The sequence below is a fragment of the Leuresthes tenuis genome, unplaced genomic scaffold (assembly GCF_036924035.1).
Source record: "Leuresthes tenuis unplaced genomic scaffold, fLeuTen1.0.hap1 SCAF_14, whole genome shotgun sequence".
Classification (NCBI taxonomy): Eukaryota; Metazoa; Chordata; class Actinopteri; order Atheriniformes; family Atherinopsidae; genus Leuresthes; species Leuresthes tenuis.
The window spans coordinates 24318133-24341812 of NW_027325368.1; the positions used below are offsets into that span (position 1 = coordinate 24318133).

The 23680-nt window shown below is 39.8% G+C and overlaps 1 protein-coding gene across 1 annotated transcript in view; it reads right to left on the reverse strand.

Moving 5' to 3' along the window:
• Window positions 1-23680, reverse strand: part of LOC140268232 (uncharacterized) — a 42284-nt gene that overhangs the window by 11017 nt on the left and 7587 nt on the right. The window contains exons 17-57 of the mRNA XM_072362998.1: window positions 21681-21839; window positions 21382-21566; window positions 21090-21272; window positions 19710-19801; window positions 19074-19243; window positions 18787-18940; window positions 18627-18703; window positions 18368-18548; window positions 18129-18284; window positions 16060-16193; window positions 15709-15867; window positions 15410-15593; window positions 15091-15302; window positions 14596-14784; window positions 14314-14456; window positions 14022-14181; window positions 13816-13899; window positions 12401-12538; window positions 12069-12185; window positions 11888-11980; window positions 11593-11810; window positions 11250-11443; window positions 10826-11080; window positions 10500-10729; window positions 10039-10203; window positions 9519-9596; window positions 7671-8039; window positions 7059-7412; window positions 6557-6892; window positions 6325-6456; window positions 6047-6199; window positions 5643-5759; window positions 5376-5549; window positions 5048-5252; window positions 3281-3435; window positions 3089-3201; window positions 2867-2948; window positions 2568-2705; window positions 2021-2183; window positions 552-667; window positions 3-149 (exon numbers count right to left, since the gene is read on the reverse strand). Coding sequence (XP_072219099.1) covers window positions 3-149; window positions 552-667; window positions 2021-2183; window positions 2568-2705; window positions 2867-2948; window positions 3089-3201; window positions 3281-3435; window positions 5048-5252; window positions 5376-5549; window positions 5643-5759; window positions 6047-6199; window positions 6325-6456; window positions 6557-6892; window positions 7059-7412; window positions 7671-8039; window positions 9519-9596; window positions 10039-10203; window positions 10500-10729; window positions 10826-11080; window positions 11250-11443; window positions 11593-11810; window positions 11888-11980; window positions 12069-12185; window positions 12401-12538; window positions 13816-13899; window positions 14022-14181; window positions 14314-14456; window positions 14596-14784; window positions 15091-15302; window positions 15410-15593; window positions 15709-15867; window positions 16060-16193; window positions 18129-18284; window positions 18368-18548; window positions 18627-18703; window positions 18787-18940; window positions 19074-19243; window positions 19710-19801; window positions 21090-21272; window positions 21382-21566; window positions 21681-21839 — 6864 coding nt within the window. The remainder of the gene's footprint in view (window positions 1-2; window positions 150-551; window positions 668-2020; window positions 2184-2567; window positions 2706-2866; window positions 2949-3088; window positions 3202-3280; window positions 3436-5047; window positions 5253-5375; window positions 5550-5642; window positions 5760-6046; window positions 6200-6324; window positions 6457-6556; window positions 6893-7058; window positions 7413-7670; window positions 8040-9518; window positions 9597-10038; window positions 10204-10499; window positions 10730-10825; window positions 11081-11249; window positions 11444-11592; window positions 11811-11887; window positions 11981-12068; window positions 12186-12400; window positions 12539-13815; window positions 13900-14021; window positions 14182-14313; window positions 14457-14595; window positions 14785-15090; window positions 15303-15409; window positions 15594-15708; window positions 15868-16059; window positions 16194-18128; window positions 18285-18367; window positions 18549-18626; window positions 18704-18786; window positions 18941-19073; window positions 19244-19709; window positions 19802-21089; window positions 21273-21381; window positions 21567-21680; window positions 21840-23680) is intronic.

Genomic DNA, 23680 nt, shown 5'->3' on the forward strand with positions numbered 1-23680 from the left:
ACTTGGTGGCTGCTGCGTTGTTCCCTCTGTGAGCTGTGTGACAGTGTGAGCAGGGACAGCTGGCTCAGTGTGGAGGAGAAGGGCTGCTTCAGCTCCAGTTTAGTCTCGTTTCTCTCCTCAGAGCGACTCCATGCACTGAGAGCTCTGACCTACAGGAGACAAAAAAGGAAAAAAAAAAGAAAAGAGAAATCCAAACAGATGCTTATACATGGCATTTCATAAAACTCTGGTATGTTTTATAAATAGACAGGAGATATATATACTAATTTGACTTTATTCAATTATCATATACAAAGCTGGCATCAGGGTGCTCTGTGGAACGTTATAGCTGTTAGCTGCAAGCAACTTAACTCAGACTTTATGGCGCCTTCTTTCAATTCTAAAGTTTTAAGAATCAGGACATAATGAAAAAAATCATCCATTCAATAACAATTCTTACAATGAGGTACGGCTATTAGAGATAAAAATGACTGAGTTACAATCAAAAGCTAATATCACAAAAATAATTTTAAAAATGTATCCGGTTAATGAGACACTTTGTTCAGTCTGACCTGTTCGTGTTCTCCGTGCCTCATCCAGCCCAGTAAAACACTGTCCAGTCTTCCTTCTGAGGAGCGCTCCAGTATCACCTCCAAACTGGTCAAACGGGGAATACAGCTGATCTGAACTAATGTCAAGGACACAAGGGAGACTTTAATAATATGTAGTCAGCTAGATAATATAACTGGATATAATATTCAAGGACTGTTCACCCAGTGTCAAGTTCGTGTTTTATCAACAGTGAAAACAGAAACTTTTCAGACTTTTTCAGGTTTTCCACATTTTGTAATGTTTAAGACTCATCTTAAAATTGATCAAATTCCCTTCTTTTGATGGTGTATCTCAGAGAGAAAACCAAGCTATGATAGAAAGAACTGTAGTAGACTTGCTGGAATTGTGGGATTTTGTCAACGTGGAAGGATACAAGAAACCTTCTACAGCACTGAAAGCATCCCAAATCACAGAAGCCTCAATATGTTTGGAATTGAAGACTTAGAACCTTAAAACTTCTTTGAAATTACTTTTCAGCCAATCGGGGGACCAAGAACTATGGGTGTTTTTCATACAGGTGACTAAAGTCCAAAAGTGACTATGAATGAGATCCAAAGTTTCTGTGTGGAGCTGGTATAACCTTGAAGAATGACAACAACTGGAGCAGTGCTCTTCCAATAAGAGTGGCCTGACTCGTTAAATGTCACATAAAAAAGGATAAAATCCATCCTGTTGTCGACAGAGTTCTGGTGTAAAACTTGTCTCCGTGTTATTATGAAATGAAGCTGCAGTTTCTTTTAGTCTCTTTCCCACTTTTAAAATCCAACTTCAGCTTTAACTTCTCATCAATACCACCCTATAGTCAAGCATGGTGATTTATTTTATTTTTTTGTAACAGGGGCTGGGAGACTAATCAGGATAGTAAGAACGATGGATGCACAAAAATGTAGAGAAACTCTGAGTGAAATCTTTTTCTAGAGTAAAAATTATCCCTGGCCTGGACAAGGATTTACATTTTAACAAGACAACAACCTGAGGCAAACTGTCAAAAAAGCATGGGAGTGGCTTTGGTAAAACAGCCAGAAACTGAACCTGAACTCAGCAGAATGTCTTTGGAGAAACCTGAAAATGACTATGCACTTACACTCCCCTCCAACTGGATTTAACTTCAACAATTCTGCGAATGTGAGAAGTCTCCAGAAGATGGGTGAGCCACAAAACAATCAAATAATTTCCAAGAAGACTTTTCTGCCAAAGGTGCTCTAAGTAAGTAGTATGAAAAGACTCTGAATTGTTTTTTTTATTAATATATCACTGTAATTCATAACAAAGTTAAAAAACTATATGAATCTAAAAAAAAAATACAAATAATTCTGGAGTGAAAAAAGAATCGACACAACGATTAGTCTGAAAACTTTCTGCATGCACTTTACACAGTCCTGATGTGGCCTTTTAGAAAGCTCAGCAAGGTAGGTGTGTAAAAATTCACCTTTCAGTGTTTGGTTCCCAATCTCCAGTGTTGGAGGATCAGAGTACAGACCAGACAAGCTGAACTCGTGATTACCCCACACAGCTGCCTGTTGAACTTGGTAGCTCCAGTCCCTGCCCTCATACACTGTCCTCACTGTGATGGTCCTGGGCAGTGGCTTCAGCTGCAGAACAAAAACACTTATTTATTAAGCATTTAAGATGCTGGAACTACTTGCCGTTTAGGAGCTGTAGGACAAGAAGAGTCAAATATTGAAGAGGGTGTTATTTTGAGGGCACTAACTAAAATCTAATGTGTTCTATCTTGTTAAAGTTGACAGGACGAGGAAACACACATCAGCTGATAATATACTATCCACAAAACTCAAATTAGCACTCAGCATCTTAGGTTTCTTAGTGTATAAACAGTAGTGTACATAGTGTGTGATCAAATTAGACACCACAATTACCATTCAGTGCTGCGAGTAAAAAAAATGTCATGTATTCTGAGGGCAGACCTTATACACAGATTTTATCAACAGTCGAGATATAATTGAGCTCCTAAATACCTGTGGGCAGGAGTGTTTCAGCTCTACAGCCTGTCTGTATCCGCTCTCAATGGCCGCAAGCTCCCCCCAAGCCCACAGCTTCCTCCTGCCTGACAACACCTCCAGCAAACCTGCCACACTGGTCCGAGACTGGTTCAGCTGGGAGGGCAGAGAGATAGTTCTCTTTCTGAGACATGCCATTTTCATGCTGACAAGTCCATGCATTGACTGACTACAAAACAGGAGATGCACAGGTTTTGGAGAGCGTGTGTCGATTTTTAGTTTGAATAGAATTAACGCCTCTGGTAATTAAAACCCACCTGAGATCGAACATTAAGTTGAGAGGGCAGATAGACCAACATCTTGGGAATGCTGTGGACCACTTTCATCACAAGGTCCTTGCTAGACAACACATTTATATGTGAGTGCATGTGCTTATAAGAGCATATGCTGTAATGGATAGTATTAGTTTGTTTCTCTGACTTTTTAAATACCATCACAGAATGTCTGACACAGAGTCAGTTTGTGTGTATCAGCAGTACCTATGAGGGACATGGTGTCCCTGGATGATGAGTGCAAATGAGGAGCTCAGTTCAGGGTTTACGGCCATAGAACACCTCAGTTGTGACTCAGTTAGCCTTCCCCAGGCCTCAACCTATAATCAAGTCAGGGAGGTGGTTAGCACAGAGAAACAAAGTTGTTGGAAATTTGTGTGCATGTTGACCTTACAGTACCTGCAAGGCAGGGCGAGTTTTTCCTTGTACTGTGTGTTTCAGTGTGACTCTGGTTTCCTTTGTCCCTCCATGTGTCCCCCAGCCCCCAATGTCCCCCACCACACGAACCCTCCAGCCCTGGCTACGAACATCTAATGAGCCACTTCGCTGAGAGCCTGCAGAGGATATCAGAGCACCGCTGTCTCAGGCTACAGTCAGAATACTAACAGTTGTTTGTAATTTAAAAATGTCAGATTTTCTTAAACAGATATCAAGCAAGAACATAGAAGTTAGCATTAAAACTAAGCTGAAAACTGTAATAGTAAAAATTAGTAATAGTAAATCAAATTGGTACAACTGAAGGTCAGAGTTAGGTCTTGCAAATCATGGGTAGGAAATAATGAATACTTTTGAAGCGGGAGTTTCATAAAAATCTTAACCATATAGGAAAAAAGTAAACTAGAAAAAGCTGTTCCTGCGAAACAGCAGAGAGAATGCTGATGAAGTTGAATAGTGATAGCTGACAATGTTAAAAAAGTGGAAAATCTTTCAATTGCTAAAAAGCCAGTTGCTGAAGTCTTGGTTGAAGGAATTTGAAGCTGAAATAACAATAGTGGAATGATTTAAACCTACTGGAAAAACAGAAGATTTGATGAAAGGGCCAAACAAATTGAGAAGTTTTTTTCATGGTTTTGAAACCATGGTCATATTTAAAAATTAGCTTAATATTTGAAAAAGCTGACCCATTTGGTAATAGCTGAATGTCTTGTGAGCCGTTTAAACTTTGAATGGTGTCTCTAGCTGAAAGTATGTAGCAGTAGTTAGGTTGATAAGAGGAGAAAGAGTTGAAATTTGAAATTTGCCTTAAATATGCCTAAAATTTTATTAAAATGTTAAATATTTTAAAAAGCATAAAAGTTAGAAGCACCAAAAGTGAAAGCTCGAATCTCCTGAAAGGGCTGAATATTTTGAGACCAAAATAGTTGAAATCGGTGAAAGTATGCAGAAGCAGTTAGGTTGAAAAGAGGAGAAACAGTTGATATTTGAATAAAATATTAAATATTTTCAAGTGTAAAAAGTAGAAACACCAAAAGTGAAAGGTAGAATCTCCTGAAAGAGCTGAACGTTTAGATACCAAAATGGTAGACATCGGTGAAAGTATGCAGAAGTAGTTAGGTTGGAAAGAAGAGAAACAGTTGAAATGTGATTTTGCATAATAAGTGCAGAAAATTGGAATAAAATGTTAAATATTTAAAAAAATAAAAAATTTAGAAACACCAAAAGTGAAAGCCTTAATCTCCTGAAAAAGATGAACGTTTTGAGACCAAAATAGTTGAAATCAGTGTAAGTATGCAGAAGTAGTTCGATTGAAAAGCGGAGAAACAACTGAAATTTCAATATAAGTTTAATGAAATGTTAAATATCTTAAATAGTATAAAAGTTAGAAACACCAAAAGTCAAAGCTGGAATCACCTGAAAGAGTTGAACATTTTGAGACCAAAATAGTTGAAATCGGTGTAAGTATGGAGATCGGTTGAAAAGAGGAGAGAAAGTTAAAATTTGTTCATGTTTTTGAAACTGTCATATTTTAAAATTGGCTTAATATTTGCCTTAAAGCATTCTCAAAACATAATAACAAGATTTTGAGAGGGTTTGTCTGAATGAGCCTTTTGCTCTCAGACAGTAAACAGTAACAGCTGCAGCTAGAGTTAGACATCTCAAACTTTAAGAACCATTATAAAAAGGCACATTCAGCAAAAATTAAACACACCTTTAATTCCATTTTACCTTTGAATTGAGTTATCAGGAGAGTGTCCAGTTTGTGAGGTGTCCTTGTCTGATTGAAAATTGAAGGAGAATATGAGAAACGTGCAGCCAGATGTCCATCAGTGCCACTGACATTAAAACCAGACGTGAGCAGCTTGTGTCCGGCCACACTGAGCTGAGCATTTGACTGAAGCTGGGATAAGGTTCCTTGGATAGAACATAAGACCTTGTAAAGAATACAACAACAAAAAATCAGGACAGAAACTTCTCTTTAGTGTAACTGTTTAAGAACACATGAGCAATCCAAGTTATATGGGTCATTGAATACAATGCAAGTACGTAACTGTACCTCCATATTAAGCGGCAGCCCTTGGTCATGTAACCATGACCAGCTGTGCCACATGTTTCCTCTTACTTCTTTGATCAGAGGAAAACTTTTTATATGAAGCCTTAGCCCTGCCTGTTCATCTCCACACTGGGACAGTAAGGTCAAGGCCTTCCCTTGACAAGCTCCAAGTTCCACCTGCACATAGTCATTGTTGGGGTTTAGCTAACATCCACTCAACCTCATTAATTTGTCATTTAGTTTTTTTGGGGTATATATGACTGATATAACCTGTATGTTGTTGACTGAAGGGACTCCCAGATCCATAAGATAATTCAGTGTGTGTCTAAAATCACACTTAACTCTCACTGCCTCAGAGGTCTTTGCCACTTCCATCTTCTGACTTAACTGAAAACATTTCAGAAAGTCAACAGTAGCCCTTGTTAAAGAACTCAGAAAAAAATATGAACAATGACAATCCTTCTATTGTTTGGTTTTGGTTAAGTAATAGTGCACCACACAGAAAGATAAAGATAACTTTATAGTGTTGTGATTGTTCTTCCCCCCAATATTTATAAGTTTTAAAAACATATCCTGCATAGAATCCTTGACTTCGGGTGCTAAAGGTTTAAATGTACATGTTACAAAAATAAACAAAATACTGAAAAACTTTTCAATGAACTGATCTGTCAAACCTTTTGGTCTCCTGCACTGCTGTTGAATATAAAAAAGTATGAACCACTGTTGTGACTCCCAGATTTCATCTTCAGCGCAGTATTCAAGGGGAGACCAAGTTTTTTCAACAGGGGCACAGAGTGGTTTACATGAAGTGATGCTTCATTCTGATCCTGCAGCAGAAGAAAATGTAAGGAACTGTGAATTTATTTAAAATATCATAGGCACGTTTTTAACATTTCCGGAAATGTGACAAATACAAAATGGTCAAATCTTTCAGGTGCTTCTGATTTCATACATCAGTTTTTCTGAGAGCCAACAGAGCCTGTAACTCTGTGTCGTCTATCACCGCAGAGATGTGAGAATCAACAAAAGCTGTGGAGATAACCAGAGACCCAGAAGCCTGCATTCTGTGTGGACTACCCCACTCCTAGAAACATAAGCAGGAAACAGAAAAATATTATATATTACAGGCAATGAGAGATGAACAATATTCCATGTGTAAAGAGTGCATTTAGTGGCAGCTGTACCTGGATCACTGTGCAGTTGTTGTGATACACTAGTGACCCCTGCAGGTCAGGCTGTGACATCACAGCTCCACTGGCCCTGACTGCGCACTCCTCCATCATGACCAGCACTTCCACATCATGTTGCAGTTTTATGAACCTGCTGGTTAATCTCAGTCTACAACGTTTTGGCAGATGTCTGAGAGCAGAGATGTCATTGTTGAGCTCACCTTCTACACTTAGCTCTGGCCAGGGCTTTACATTAAGCTTTAGGAAAGCTTTCCTGCCCTTTAGGTCAATGTCGAGCAAAGCTGACCAGACGCCTTGAGGATCCTGCCACACTGAGCCATTCAGAAGAGCCTTTAATGGGCAACAAGTCTGCTGTTAGTTTGACTAAAAGAGGTAGCAAACAAACCAAACTGTATAATTTCCTCTTTGATCTGACTTTGGATGTACATAATGGACATAAAGACAAAGACAGAGTAAAATTACATTTGATTGGATGAATTATTGAATAAAGTCCTACCCATAACACTGGGCACTTTGACTCCAAAGCCCAAAGCCACTGTGCACTTCCTCTGGCCTCTATGACTCTGCTGGCTCTAATGTTGCATGTCCCAACTTTGATAAACAGAGCCCCAGCCTGCTCAGGGCCTTCAGGAGCAGTAGCCTCTATGTTGACAATCTGTGGCAGACCCTGCCTCCTCAGCTCAAGGAAGGAGTGTCTGAGGGTCCCAGATAGATGTGGAGACCTGCAGGACTTATTTAGCTCTAGAGAGAGATCTTGGTTGTCTGCCCTTAGTGAGGAGGACACTGTCAGCTGGCAGGGAATAATTGATAGGAGGCCATGAAGCGCCAGGGACACAGGGAGGATTGTTCCCTAAACCATAAACACAGGTGGACAACATACATTAAGGTGAACAACATCTATGATGTTGTACTTCTCGCTTGTCTACTGCTGCCATGAAAAGCGAACTATAGCTCTGCCCTCTAATAGGGCTCAAATTATGTTTTAAAGGAGGCAGTGTAATCATTGTGATGTCACTGTGAAATATAATAATTTAATCAGGTTTCCCATAGCCAGTGTTAGGCAGTACTGAAAAACAAAACACATAAATTAAATAATAATAAATCTTACCTTTAGTAAAGGACAGTAGCTGGTCACATTGACACTGCAAGAAGACTGCCCAAATTCAGTCTGTGAAGCCACGGCGTTCCCCATATTACCTCTGAAATAACATTGTCCCAGCTCCAGGCCAATCGCCACCCTTGGATTACTTACAGTTGAGAAATTAAAGAGAAGCTCTCCCTGAGTCGGAAATTGCGTCTTTATTGCCTCTATAGAGTGTACCAAAGATGCCTTCAGTGTAAGGTGCGGTTCACAAGTTAGGGACAGACCAAGACTTCCTTTCAGTACCCCCCATGCCTGAAGGACTGTACTTAGATTTGTGAAACAACCTGAGTGGGTGACTGAGATGTTGACTGAGGTTTGTGGAGGTAGAAAAGTCTGTAATGGAAAAAAAATGGAAAAAATAAAAAAGATAGATTACAACCAGTTATTTGACATTCCGGACAATTTAGCATAAATTAATCCCCATTTTCAGTTGTACATTTACAGTGCTTCAGGCATATATTTTGTTTAATGTTTCACATTAGTGGACTTTCTCCTGAATTCTTTTGGAAACCAGTGTTGTGGGTAATTTGCTCTGCAGGTCAATAATGTCACAACGTTGACAGTCAGAATTTAAACCGGCTAACAATAGCCATTAGGTCCGCTTTGAGATGGATGCTAACATCATTAATTAACCTGATGCTTAGCTAATTTTGACCGTGTGACTGGTCAGATGCAATTTGAGCCACTATAGAAAAGCAAGAGTCATCTCCAATATGAAGATGTTTCTTTAGCTTTCCCTCTGGTGGGAAACAAGTGTCCTTGTTTTCTTCTTTCCTGTCTAACCTTCAGAAAAACACATTGTTGATGAACAAAAACCCTCCATTGGGTCCTGCCGTTCTTTCTCCCCCTGTGTTGGTTTGCCAGGAGAAGCATGGAGCACATATCAGTCTCCACCACAAAATGGGCTTCAATTGCTGTGGTCAACATGAAAATAGTGAGCACCTCTTGTACACAATGCAAAGTCAGGTTTTGCTGAAGCGTGGCTGTGAAGGAGGTAGAAGGCCCCAGGGTACCAGAGATGTTAACCTGTAGAAATCTTGCATCGATAGATAATCGAGCACTCCCAGAGAAGGAACTATCACGGATCTGACCTGACCCTTGGAGCTCCACTCTGTTTGGAATAAATGAGGCAATAGAATCCCAGTGGTGCAGTAGGCTCCAGCCCACCTCAGCTTTCTGCTCCTTCAGTAGCACAGACAACAGACTCTGGATGGAGTCCTCCTGGTTTATAAAACTCAGAGATCCTTTGAGTCCATCTTTTCCTGCTTGTACATGTACAGTTAAGGAGGTTTTATGAGGTACAACTCCCTCAGTATTTCCAAACTGCACCCACACCAGATTCCCCGCTCCTGTACACCGAATAGACACCGACAGGCTGGAGATGATGGTGTTCCATTCTACACTGGCACCTGCCCAGATGTTACACCAGCTTTCCAACCTTATCCGACCCATTGCTACAGCCTTATGTGTAACACTATGGTTGCCATATTCAAGCAGGCCGTGCCAGCCGTATAGCCCAGGCATCTCCAACCTTAGTCCGATGCTCAGGTCTGTTCTCCAGGGGCCAAACTCCATCCCAGTCCCCATGACCCACCTTTGAGGCCCAGGCCGGAGGAGGAGCCTAAAACCAGATTTATTGGGCATGCCTAAATATGTCAGCAATAGTACAGAGGAATGAGTGAGGTTAGCTCTGAGCTCCATCTGACCATTGGAACTGTAACAGGCTTTTGCTTTAGCACTTAGGCTAAAGTGAGTAAGCGACAGGCCATAGCAAAACCTGTTGTGTGGCCTATGGGAGCGAAAGGCTCGTACCTCCACTGGGCGGTCAGCGACATTTCCATAACAGTGAGCTGAGAGCCGGTCTGCGGTTATGTCCCCTGTGCAGTTCATCTGTGAAAACAAAACCTCATGTGGGCAAAGTTTGTTTTCTCTGAAGGAGGAGAATGGAAGAATTTCTAAATATTTATTTTAGACCAACCACATATAATAATGTCATTCCTTGGCATGCTATTTGGTGTGTTGTTGAGATAGTATTTCAATCATGTTCTTGGTGCTTCATTCAATACTACTGATTACTGGTGAGCATGGGTTATGCTTATTTGCTGTGTTTCCACGAGCTAATCATTCTCATGTCTTTGTGTCAATATTTAGGTCACAGTCAAAATCAAATTAGTTTATCTGTTCCAAAGTAATCCATATTTGAGTATCTACATGTCAAAGACTTATTTTAACCTTTTTGTTTTTGTTACATACAAAAGAATACAGTGAATTTATGTATTTTCATTTTCAGTCAAATTCTACAAATTAATTTCTGCGAATATTATAAAAATACCTTTACAGAGGCATATATGAGTCCCTGGAGCAGCTTGATCTGTTGCCACAGAGACACTACCAAAATGGTGGTTTTGTTTCTCGATCCAGTATTAAAAAGAAAGTCAGCAATTCTCTGGTCTTCCATATATAAGACCAAGCCTGTGTCCAATCCAGCTGTTTCTAACTTGGGGAAGAACAACATAAAATTATTCTTAAAAATGCAAATAAGCACAGGCTTATTTACTCCTGAGAATTCTAACATTTAATGTGAGTTCCAAAATCCATTCCAAGGAGTTAAAAGATAGATGATAGATAGATAGATAGATAGATAGATAGATAGATAGATAGATAGACAGACAGACAGACAGACAGACAGACAGACAGACAGACAGACAGACAGACAGACAGACAGACAGACAGACAGACAGACAGACAGACAGACAGACAGACAGACAGACAGACAGACAGACAGACAGACACCTGGTAATGTGCTTCAACTTCAAAGGAGCTAGATAAGCCTCTTCTCAGTAGGGCCTTAACTTGGTGCTGCAACCTAGAAAAGTAATGCCATCGTGGGATAAGATGGTCTGTCCTGCCTCTGCGAAACTCAGCTTTAAGATACTCAGGTTCAGCCAGCAGTTCTACCAGGACCGACAGTTGACCGTCATCCTGGGTCCACAAAAGCTGAGCACTACTGTTGGCAGGTATACCTGTATCCAGAAGATAAAGAGATACATATACGTATGTGTGTATATAACAATATTTGATCTATATACTACCTATTTAATGGATATTGTAAAGAACACCTGTGGCATTAAGCAGGTAGAAAGAATGAGAGAGTTGCACAAAGAGCTCTCCCCCTCTTTGGTTCACCAGCTGCCGGCTGACATTAACACACAAATGCTCCGACCCTGACCAAACACACAGCCAATCACGGGCCCCCTGGAACATTTCTCCCATCGTGTCCTCGTCATCATCTATGTCCAAACTTTTTGCAGCATCCCCTTGTTGTCTCAGCTCTACGCTGTGCACTGTCTCCATCAATCTAATTCTCAGCTTTCCTACAACAACACAAAAACACAGTCTTATAAATTGCTCTTGGGACACACAAAGAGAGTAAAGTCATGATGCTGCTTTTCAGGCCAAGACACTTGAACTTTTAACTAAATGAAATAACCGAGGGTTTAATTTCAAAGTTATTATAATTAACATTTGCGTCTCAAGCTCTACCTTCAATTAAAGTGCCAGACTGCTCAAATAGCCCATCCAGCCCAAGAACTGTAGGAAGAACATTTAAACTGGTCATGGAGTGCCTCAAGTCTCCTGACATAGCCAGCTGGAGACCATGGGAGCTATTTAGAGACCCTTTGACCTGAGCCAGCAGAGTCTCCTGTCCCTGTGTTAAGGAGCCATGTAGAAACACACTGAAGAAGAAAGGAGAGGAATGCAAAAGATCAGAAGTTCATAAAGAGGCAGTCAGCATCTTTCATGGTGTAGTCAGTATAAAGCTACGGACAAAATAGAGATCATGACCAGCTTGTTAAAATGATCTTATAAATAATGATGGACAAACCTGTCTGAGGACATGTTGGCAGCTATGTTTACATTCAGGTTTGCGGCTGTGGGCAGCAGGCTCTGGGAAAGGTTTACTCTGAGTCCCACAGCTCTGTTTCGCTTCTGCAGGGAGTTGGACATCTGGGCATTCAGTGTCACTCTGTCTTTTCCATCAGCCTTCACATATATTGCGCTGCTTCCTTTGCCAGGTACTGAGATGTCTGCAGAGGCCTTTACCTAAACAGGACAAACAGTAAAATAATTTACAACAATAATACAATATTAAAGTTTACGATAACACCAAAGCAGCCCACCTGTAGTGTTTTGGGAATCTTTGATTTGAAGGGGTGACTGAGAGACGAATGCAGACCGACTCTGCCTGATGTTCCGTTCAACTGTACTGAAAGCTGAAAAAACAGCACTTTGTTGAGAGACATTTATCAGAAACAACAAAGAATCAGCAATAAAAAGGCCTGTTGTATTTGTTTAACTCACTTGGCACTCCTGTCGCTCTATTCTCAGCTTCCCTCTGGCCTGATAATCAAAGTCATTGTTGTCTTTAGGGTTCCAACATACTTCTCCCTCAATTATAGCCAAGGAGGGGAGCTGCAGCTGTAACAGCAATTACAGATTAACTGGTTTAATATTGGCCTTTTCTGCTGTGAACTGTAGTGTAGACTCTTGGAGGGGGCTTTACATCATTTGTTCAACTGCTGACCGAAGTCACCAGTGACAGCATTATGCAAATCAGCGTGTTTGACAATTCAAGCATGAAATATTAAAGTAGATTTTATTGTATCATTTAAATGATTGTTAAAGAGGCTGACCTGGAGCTGATGGATGAAGTTGGCTTTAACTTTTATTGCTTGACGAGTTGAATGCAGAGGGTTCATCTGAGCTTGCCCAAAGAAAGTCAGTCTCTCTTTGCTCCCGACCCGTAACCTCCCTCGTAAATCTTTTTGGGTCTGAAGAACAGTATATGACAAAGAGATCATACCGCCTAAGTCCAAAAAAATTTTGAAACTATGTAAAGTGTAAATAAAAACAGAATGCCATTATTTGAAAATACTAAATCCCAAATTGAATTAATTGTTGAAAACATAAAAAAAATATCAAATGGTAAAGGGTAGATATTTTTCTAATTCCTGAAAAATTGTAGTTTGTCGTGAAATTGATGGCAGTGAAAATAGTTGGGATGGGGACAACAAAAGACTGGAAAAGCACTGCAAGTGTTAATAAAACGACACAGCTTGAAGAGCATGTTGAAAATAGTACGGTTAATTAGTAACAAGTGAGTAACAGGATTGGGTATAGAAAGAGAACCTTAGTGTGGCAGTCTCTCAGAGGTAAAGACAGGCAGAGGTTCAGTGAAGGAAACCTGTGAATTTCAGAATAATGCTCTGCAAAGTAGCGCAATTTTAGAAACGATCGTCTGTGAACATAGTTCACTGTGCCAACCGAATAAGTATTAACCTGAATGCGCTGATACCTTTCAAGGGAAGTTAATTTTGTGTTTCAGTCTCATTCTTTTGGTCTTTACCCACATCTCATAACTGTCAAAAGTTTCTGAAATACCCACCCATCTCCTGAGTCTGCCAAGCATAATATTATGATCTACAGTGTCAAATGCAAAGTGAGATCAGCCAGCACCAGGTTAGAACAATAGAATCAAACAATAGAACCTACATCACCATTAATCAACAGGTCATTGAAGGGAGCAGTTTCAGTTGAGTGCTCATGACCATTGTTGTTGATTTGCAACAAGAGAACTGACAGAATTTGGAGGACTCAACAGAATGACATAGGATTTATCATCATTGAATTTAAAGTTATTTTTGGGCCATCCAGTATTTCAGAGACTAGCTGTGAGATTCGCCACACTGCTGGGATCTGTGGGTTTTATCAGCATGAAAACTATTAGTTTAAAAACTGTAGCATACATTATGGCCTTGAATAAGTTTGCCAAGTGGTAGCGTAGAATGGTGCAGGAGAACTGAATCTTTGGAAATGCCACAACTCAGCTGAGCTGATGGCTAGGTACTTTTCCAGATTAGTGGAAAAGCTTCAGCTAGAGAGATGGAAAAGTAATTATGTATGAGCTGAGAAAATTGCCAAGGAAATGTGTGCAACATTGAAATAATGGACCTTTTAAAATGTCTTTGGTATGGTTTTAATCAACAATTGGGTTCAGTTGAAATGTCTTTTCTAAGAAAACAGTTTGCCAGTGGTTTAAAGAGTTTACCTGGTTGCTGGTAACAGTCACACAGATCTCTGAGTCCGATGGAATTGTGTCAGAGCTGAATGGATGGATCAGTGCTGAACAAACCTGAAAATTAAATGAATAAACAATTAAATAAAGATATTTCAATTTTCACTCAGTAGAGAAATAAATAATCCCTCCACTTTTCCTTATTTACTGAGGTCAAGATTTACAAGCATTCAACTTACAAAAGGGCTCGGAGGTTTGTAGCCCAAAGTCAGGGTGTGAATGATTTCTCTGTTGTCATGGATACTAGCTTGAGTCTCAAAGATGTAGAGGCCTTTGAGCAAGTTGACGGTGAAAGTCTCACGCAGGAGGAGAGTCTGAGGAAGGCTCTGGAAGGGCAGTCTGTGTGGATGTTTGTTGTTAAAATCAACAATGTGCAAGCATTAAAAAATATATATTAATGGAGCTAAATTACAAATGGACCTACAGTAAACCAACAGACTCCATTCAGGTAAATCAGATTGGGACACAGACCTAAGTCGGAGCACTGCAGTTTTCTGATACATGTTTTTGTCCCTCCTCAGCTCCTCCACCACTCCCTCAAACTCCACTTCAGAGGCCAAACCCTTTGGCTTTGAGACGCTGATTTTTAGAATCACCTGTTTTTTTTTCAAATTCTTTATCAATTTCACAAGCAAACACAAAGCCAGATTATTAAAAATGGAACAAAAGGCTAAAGAATTACACCTTCATTCTATAAATAAATGAGCATTCAACACTCCCAGTCCACAGACACAGCCCAGTGTCCCCACCCACCTTATCAGCAGTGTTCAGTGCAGCAGCAAAGCTGACATTTTGCCTGCCATAGGTGGTACTTATTTGCAGGGTGTGGCTAAGTTTGGAGGCCTCCACAGAGATGTTTCCTCTCAGCGGAAGAGTCCACAGCGAGCTCAAGGAGCCAGAAGCTTTTGCACCCTGTTTTCCCACCACACCCCACATCCCTGCCTGCCAAAGCACAGAAGACACATTTTGAGTCAATATGTGCATGTGTATACAAGTTTAGATGTGCTTTTACTTAAGTCAAAACATCACAATATTAGCTTTAATCACGATCATTTTTTAGCCCTAAAATGCAATTGATACACCTTTGTCATGGTTTTATTAAGGCTTACTTTCTCAAAATCTTATCTTTAACATTTCTAAAGAATGTGTAGACAAAATAATAGATTCTCCTTTTGCAGATGAGCAAGGTTTGAAGGAAAACTAAATGGTTATAAACTGTTGGGACTTAACAGCTTATTTTCTCCTTACTTGGAGGTAGGTAGCAGCTGGTGTGTAGAGCTCCAGACGGACCTCTTTGTCTCTGCCCCTGCCCCTGTAAAAACCCTCCAGCACGAGGTTACGGATGGTCAGCCATTTGCTGACTGTAAGCTCCGAGGTGAGCTGCAAGGTGTATCGGTGCAGCAGGCTCAGTTTGTGGGTGGTGTAAATGTACAGCCATGGTGTGTCCAAGTTAAATGTACCTGGACAATAATAAGAGATTGTGATTCTTGCTTCAATGCACATGCATGTCTGTTCCATCTTCCAAATTCTTATGATATATCCAAAGATAATACTGCATTGTTAATACCTTCCCATTTCTTTTGTAGGGAGTCTTTAGGAGAGTTTTTCCAATGTAATCCAGCCACAAGTGGCATCAGGTTGTTGTAATTGATTTTTAAGTGTGTGCTGCTGTCAGAGCCAAACTGCATCAGGTGAGAATACATAAGCTGTGTCCTGTAGTTTAGATTTTTCTCAGGGGCCTGGAAATTGAACTGGATTAACATGGAGGAGGAATAGATTATTTTTAGACATAGGAAATTATATATGATAAAATGAATATGAAATAATGATAGAAAATTGTGAAAATAAGGATTGCAGATGTTTTACCTCCAAGGTGTAGCTGGTGTGATTTTGGGTGGACTGGTTTTTGAAGGACTGGCTAAGGAGAAGTGTTTTTTTGTTGTTAATTTCATCCCAGTGTGGGCCATAGCTCATATCCAAAACTGATTTAATGTGGCTGGGGCTTTCTTCATGCCTAAGGTGGATCTGAAAAGGATATATCTTATTGCATCGTATTATCATAATGTATTGTGTGAAATTGCATCATATCAAATTGTTCTGCAAAAGCTAAGTATTTGGTGTCTGATAAAAGATGCAGATGAGGATGACATTATGATTCTTATTTATATCAGTAAGAGAAGTTTTCTGTTTACAGAATGGTGTAATGTCTGCAATCACCTTATGGTTGATAGGAGCGGTGTTAGTGCAGTAGAACTCATGATCAGCTCTCATGATGTATGTGAGGTTTGAGTCCCTCTCACTCCTCAGTCTCTGGGACGTGTAGCACTCTTGACGCAGCTGCCTGGCATTGCCTGTAAAAGGTAAAAAATCAAAATAAACCAAACCAAACTGGCTAACTTTTCATTACATGCTATATATTTCTCATTGACATTTACTGTGAATTTTTTTTTTTTCTCAACCATCCTGAATTACTTAGAAGTTGGTCATTTTAGATAGCAGGGTAAGGTGATGCTTGATATGTTATCACATTTGTTACACAGATATAAATATTGTTATGGCCCTTGGTCTATCTTTTAGATGTAGATACACTGTCTGAGGTTGCTGATTCACTGGTCTGCACATGCTCCTCCCTTCTGGTACCTGACTGCACTCTGATTGGATTGGTCTCTTCCATATTTCATCGAGGAGGGCCTGGTAGTCGTGCCTTTTGTGCAGCTGTGATCTAATCTGGCCACCTTGACCGTGTCCTGTTGTGACTGACTTTGCTTGTTGTTTATTTGGGTACTGATAGTCCTTAAGGAAGTTACAAAAAGATACCTTGAGATATTTAGTCATATTTTGACACTGTTCTTTCAATGGTAGGTTTTAGGTTTTGCAAACTTGGGCAAACCTTAAAACCTTTGATTAAAGTCACCAAAGTCTCTCCATATGGCTATGAGACTAAATGAGTAGACAGAGAAGCAAAAGTAAAGGGGGAGGGATTGCAGGGCTTTAACAGATGGTGTGATTCTGGACATGCTACTGTTAAGGACCATGTTTGCAACTCATGTGTTGAACCGCTGGCTGTGAGTTTGCATGTTGTCAACTGGAAAAGTTCACCTGGGCTACCTGCTAACACTGCATATGACCAGGCAACAAACACAATACTACACAGCAATCAGGAGATTTCAACCAGACCTTTCGCACTGCTTCATTTCAGCTTTCCAAGAGCTTCTCAAATGATTTTTATTCATTCATTTTGTGACTGATGAAGTCATACATCCTCAATAATCTATTCTGAAGTATTACTATTTCCATTTGGGGATTAATAGAAATATATTCAGATCAGTTCAAAAAATTAAATTCAATCCAATTTAGTTCAGTTCAGTTCAGTTCAGTTCAATTTACTGTCAGTTCAGTAAATATGATACAGTACAGGTGAAGAAAGTTCAGTTAGTGATAAAAGAGATTACAATGATTTTGAGAAAATCAATGATCTGGCATACATGGAACACCATCCATAACTAAGAGGTGGGAACAGTGTACAATAACATCTGTGCTGAGTATGGGCTGGAAGTTCCAAAATCATAGCAGGAGATGCCTCCAAATGTGGTGCAGAATGACAAGGCAAAGATGCTGAACTACAGAGGAGGGCAATAGTGATAGATGCAGCAATTCCAAGGGACAGAACAACTCAAAAATAACCAAGGGTTGAAGGAGAAACTTGAAAAGATATGGGAAGTGAAGGCAACATTGATAATAGTAGTAATCAGGACACTCGGGGACGTGATCTTCAAACTGGGAGAATGGTTCCAACAGATCCCAGGAACAACATCAGAGATATCTCTGCCCAGAATAATACAGTGGTAGGGACAGCTAAGATACTGCTAGAACCCTCAAGGCCCTCAAGGCGGGGAATTAACAGTTACTCTTCAAATGATATAATGCTTTATGATGCAATATAACTGTCAGTTTGCTGTTTGTCTTAATCCATTAGCAGTTAGCGTAACTGTCGCTTGATCTTCAGATAATTCAACAAAAAGAGCTTCTGGAAGGATTCTGATATCCATTTTTTCAATAACTTCATACTTGTTTTTTAGGTACACCTCTCAACTCATTTTAAATGCAAATTCAGCCTGAGATAGAACAAATATAATGCAAAGTAAAAAGTGTTTTGATCAGTGAAGAGCTTTTAAATGCATGAATTACAGATGTACCTTGTTAACCAAGTTAGGGGTAGACCAAAAAAAAAAACAGTTGCTGACATCCTAGTGGCAACTTCCAACTTTTAAATAGTCTTTACTAACCTCCCAGGCCGTATTTGAGCCTGATTATGGAGCTCCACAATGACCTCCTTTGATCCATCAGACCCAGCATCCTGCTGCCAACCACCCCAGGTAAGAGGAGCTCCGCCTCCACAGAGTACTGCCTGCTGCTGCTGTCCCGTCTGCGCTCCAGAGCCACTGAACACAGATAACTGCATGTCTGGTGTCCTCTGTAAAAGCAAATGTTTTAGAGATGATTTAAAAAGTTTTAAAAAAGTCACCTGATAGTGATGCAGTTTCTTTGAACATATTCTTCACAGTAGCAGAAAAGCTGGTCTTTCTGCCCAATCCACGAGTGACATTCGCAGATAGGATTATTGGATGTTCATCAGCGACAGTCTTAGCTTCAAGGTGATAGCGTGTCCTCTGCTCGGACAGAAGGGTGTGGGTGTCAACCAAACCCTGTAGAGGACAATGTTAAGATTAAATCTATCTGTCATGAAAAAGTCTAGTCATAAAAAACTAGAATCCATTACTTACCATGATATAATAATGAGCACTGTCAATGACAAGCTCTAGCTTCCCTGACTTGATGTTCCTCTCTTGTTCAAGTTGTCCTGAGAAAACAGAATATTTTTAGAATTATATCCTGAAGATCTGAAAGATATTATCCTGGCAACAGGGCTGCTGTGGGACCGACCTTGTATGTGGATGGTTTTCAGAGGATGAGTGATCCTCAGCAGCACTCTGTGAGGGTTGAAGGCCAGGTCCAGAGACATATCCCTGGGAATGGAGGACTTAGGAGTGGCTAGTAAGAGGTGGATGGAGGCATCTCTGGGAAGCCATGTGCCTTTCTGAAGAACAATAAGTGAGAGTAAATACAGCATTTCGACCACATTACAGGTCTCAGAGAAGGGAAACTTAGAATTTAAAATTTCAGATAAAGTTATTGGAAGTTAACTAGCACATCTTCATATTTTCTAACACCTGATGGTGCAGTGAGTAAGCAGCCTCCAGCAAATAATAATGGAGGCCTCTGTCCAGCTTCAGCAGCATGAGGGAAAGGTGTACCGGTCCAAAAGGGGTGAACGTAAGACCAGTGCCGGGTGATGGGTAAGAGGAGTTGGAGCACAGTTGCCATCCAATCATTTTGGACCCTGTGAGAAGGCCCAGATCACTATTTTGTCCATAAACGTATTATAACAGTAAAAACCATTGAGTGAAACAATCTAATTTAACCTTAAATCCTTAGCTTTTCTGAACCATGATGATCCGATTATGAGATTATGAGAAATTATTCATAATTACACAACTAGAATGCTGCCATTAAAGTCACACTTACATTTCCTTCCTACAGGTGTATTTTGGACGGAATATTTATGTGGCAATTACAAGTACAGTGAAAAAGCTAAAAAAGAATGGCCAAACAAGAACGTCTGTCAAGTACATTTCCGTTTTTGTGTCAACTTGCTGATCAAGTAAAAACATATCTCAACTCTTATATTACCAAAGCAGAAATTTGATGTATGTTATCTTTACAATGTTATTACTATCAATGTAAAGCCTCCCTCAAATGTTTGTGTGTGTTGTGTATAACAGTATACATGGTGAAGTAGGGCTCACAGGTTTTTGGTGTGCAGGTGGTTATTTGAACTCGACTCTTTGGCCCTTTTATCTTCTCTCTGTAGTCTCCACTGAGCTGAGATACTCTGGAGCTGGTAATCACAAAAGTTACACACAGTTTTTAAGAAACTATCATTCACATTTCAAAATAGTAATATTGCACTTTTTGAACTAAGTAGCAAGTAAGAAGTATGTACAAAGAAGTAAGGCAAATTTTCTCTTACATGTTAGATTTGTTCTTTCTTAATTGAAGAACATGTGCTGTTATCTCAAAAGTTGATTTTCAGTAAAAATATGCAGTCAAAATACCAAAGAGATCCAGTACAACACTTTCCTTTTAAAACATAAATTTAAAGCTCTTCTCATGGCAATTGGTTTTAGGGCACCGAATGACCCTCTCCACTCGAGTTCATTCCTCTCTTCGATGGGGTGAGGCTTCACTGAGATCTATCTTACATCTTTGAGCTACCATGTAGACTTCAAATCTGGACACAAATTTGTGCACAATTGCCCTTCAGTCATATGTGAGAACATGTAGTGAATGGCTTGAGAGCTCACAAGGGCATACACAGCAAACCAAGCTCAGACTTCCATACACCAAGCTGACAGAGAAATATTTGGCAATCTTATTCTCGAATACTTTACATAATACTTTCCAATACCAAAAAACATAAAACATTAAACAAAGTACTGTTAAAGCATTATTCTGTGTGTCATCAATTCATCCAATAACTTCTACTTATCCAAAGTCGGGTTGTGGAGCCAGCAGGCCCAGGAGCCCTCTGAAGGCAACTAATTTCAGCTGCTTGTATCTGCAGTCTCATTCTTTCGGGTCACTCCCCAGATCTCGGTGCAGTACCCTAATTTTTTTTGTTGAAGCCGATATATTTCTGTCCAAGTCTTAGCTTGAAGAAGCCAACATAACCTCATTATATGTCATTCTTCTTTAACGTTAAGGGAACTATAGAACTGCTGATGAGAACTTTACCCACTTCCAAGGTAAAGTGAATGAGTTGAATACGAAGCTGGGTTGAGATAAAGATGGAGGCTGAATGCTCTACTCTGAGCTGGGAGTGTGACATAGAAATACAAATCTAAACCACCCACTGAAAGTCGATCAGTGTTATATTTAAACCTATAGAGCCAAATCACAGTGACAAATTTTTTAGTTGGTTGTGACTTCAGACATCCAAATATGTGCTCTGAAGCACAGATAAATTGTTTTTCATTCTTCACTGTTAAATTTTACACTGTTATGCAGTGACTAGTCCACAATCCGTAAAGACGGAAACAGATCCTAGACAAGCACAGTTTCACACAATAATGGGATACAATATTTGAGAAGAAAATAGTGCAATTAGATTACATACTCACACTTACCTGAGAGAGATGATATCTATTACATCTTCTGGTGTGTTCAGGGTGACTCTGATGTCTTGCCCCTCCTGTAACTGGATGCTGCCATCCAGACTGGTGGAACTCTTCAGCTCAGCGACCCACTCCACTGCAGCCTGACCCAAAGCACTGTCAACCCCCATCCTAGCCGACAGGCCCACATATGCACTAAGAACAAAGACACCAGTTACACTCAGTTACACCAACATTGCAAGACACAGACTGACCTCAAAAGTTGAAACTGTTTCCACTGTTACATTTGGAAACAAAGAAGTACTTTGGTTTGATGTATCCGTTCAGAGAAAAGTGAGAAGAGTCCCTGTAGTTAATGTTGCCCTTCAGACGCAGGGAAAGTAGGGAGGTCATGTTGATGCTCAATTTGATAGGTAAACCAGACAGAGACGGTAACACCAGATCGTCTGTCATCAGCACAGCCCTGTGGCTCAATTGAACCTCATGACCCTGAAGAACAAAGATGAAGGAAGTGTGAAGGAGAAGAGTGATGAGTGGTAAACAGAGAAAGAAGTAAGAGTAAGAGTCTCAAACAACAATGCACATGTTAACTTCTATCTTTACCTTGAGAAGTTTCACAGCCAGTCCAGCAATGCTTAGTGACACCTGGTCCGTTTGATGATAGATATCGTCACATGTAAACACACTGACTTCATTACCAAACACCTTCACACCAACCCAACACTTGAGCCTGTTCTCCTCCATTTTCCTTCTTCCAAACAACTGCAAGAAAACAACCAAACAAAAACACGAGCAGACACGAGACACACTGTGTTAATCACATTAACAAATAATTTACTAAATGTTTCTTATCAATTATCTGAATTTGGCACTAGTGCATCTACTTAGTAGAGGTGTTAATAGTATTGAAAAAACATGGTTGTCATTGTGCCAATTGTAAAATAATAAGTCATCACCCACATTTCACCGGTAGCACATTTCCAGCACATCTGAAAATGTTCTTTATCCTTGCATAAACATAACCTAAAATGTCATCAGAGTTTTCTTACAAATTATAAAGAACCCAATTACACAAATGAGATGCAAAATATTACATAGTTGTGAGTAGAAAAGAAAGTGAACCTTTGCTTTCACTATCTGCTGTGACCTCACTGTGTGTTATTAACTATTATTAAGCCTTTTAATAATCACTGCTGATCACCCCCACAAATCATTTTGGAGAAATAAATTTTAGCTCATTCACTCTGAGATGTTGGTGGGTTTCCTCACGTGCTCACTTCAGATCCTACCACAAAATTTCAGTTGGATTAAGGTCAGGATGTTGGTTAAATGCCTTGTGTGCTTAGGGTCATTGTTTGGCAGCATGGCAACTACTTTCTCTTGAGATTCAATTCAGACAGTTGTTCTGGGTGTTTCCTTTGGAATTTGTTAGTATATTGCAAAATTAATTGCTCCCTCACAATTATGGCCATTACCAGATACAGCAGAACAGGCCCAAATCATACTACCACCACCATGTTTCACGAATCGGATAAGGCCTTAAACTGGATAGTGTTTCTTCTCTCCAAACATGACACTTTCCAATTACAATTATTCACTTTGTGGTTTAGCATTGTCTTGCTGAAATATACAAATCCTTCCCTGAAAAAGATATATGTTCCTCTAAAACCTGCGCATCCCTGTCAGCATTTATGGTGCCTTTCCAGATGTGCAAGTTGTCAGTTCTATAGGCACCCATGCACCCCTATACAATGAGAGATGCAGGCTGTTGAACTGAGAACTGATAATAAGATGGATGGTCCTTCTCCTCTTTAGTCCAGAGGTTGCAGTGTTCATGATTTCCAAAAAAATTTCTAAATTCAATTTATCTGACCATAGAACAGTTTTGCACTTTGCCTCAGTCCTCAATTTTAAATGAGATTTGATCCAGAGAAGACAGCAGTGTTTCTGGATCTTGTTCACATATGGCTTCCTCTTTGCATGACAGAGCTTTGACCTTCATTTGTGGATGGCAGGATGAACTGTGTTCACAGACAATGGTTTTTGGAAGTGTTCCTGAGCCCATGCAGTGATTTTGATGACACAATCGTGCCTGTTTTTGAATACAGTGTCACCTCAGGGTCCCAAAGATCACAGTCATCCAATATTGATTTTTGTTTGTGTCCCTTTTCCACAGCAATGTCTCTGAATCTTTTAATAATAATTTGTATTGTAGATGATGAAATATTCAAATTCTTTGCAAATTCTATAACAAAGATTAGTCTGAAGTTGTTCCAGAATTTATTGCCACCAATTTTGCAGACATCAATATTTGCTACATCTCTAATATGCTCTTTTTATACCAAATCATGTTATTGACCAATTGCCAATCAACCTAATCAGTTACAAGATGTTCCTCCAGCTGGTTGTACAACTTATTTTTCCAGCCTTTTATTGCCCCATCACAGCTTTTTTGAGACGTTTTGGGTGCCATCAAATTTTAAGATGAGCTGATACTTTCATGATAGTGTAAACTGTCTCACTTTGAAGACTCAGTTCTTTTATGAATACAGTAATGGTTTATAAGATTTGCAAATCGTTGCATTCTCCTTTTATTTACATTT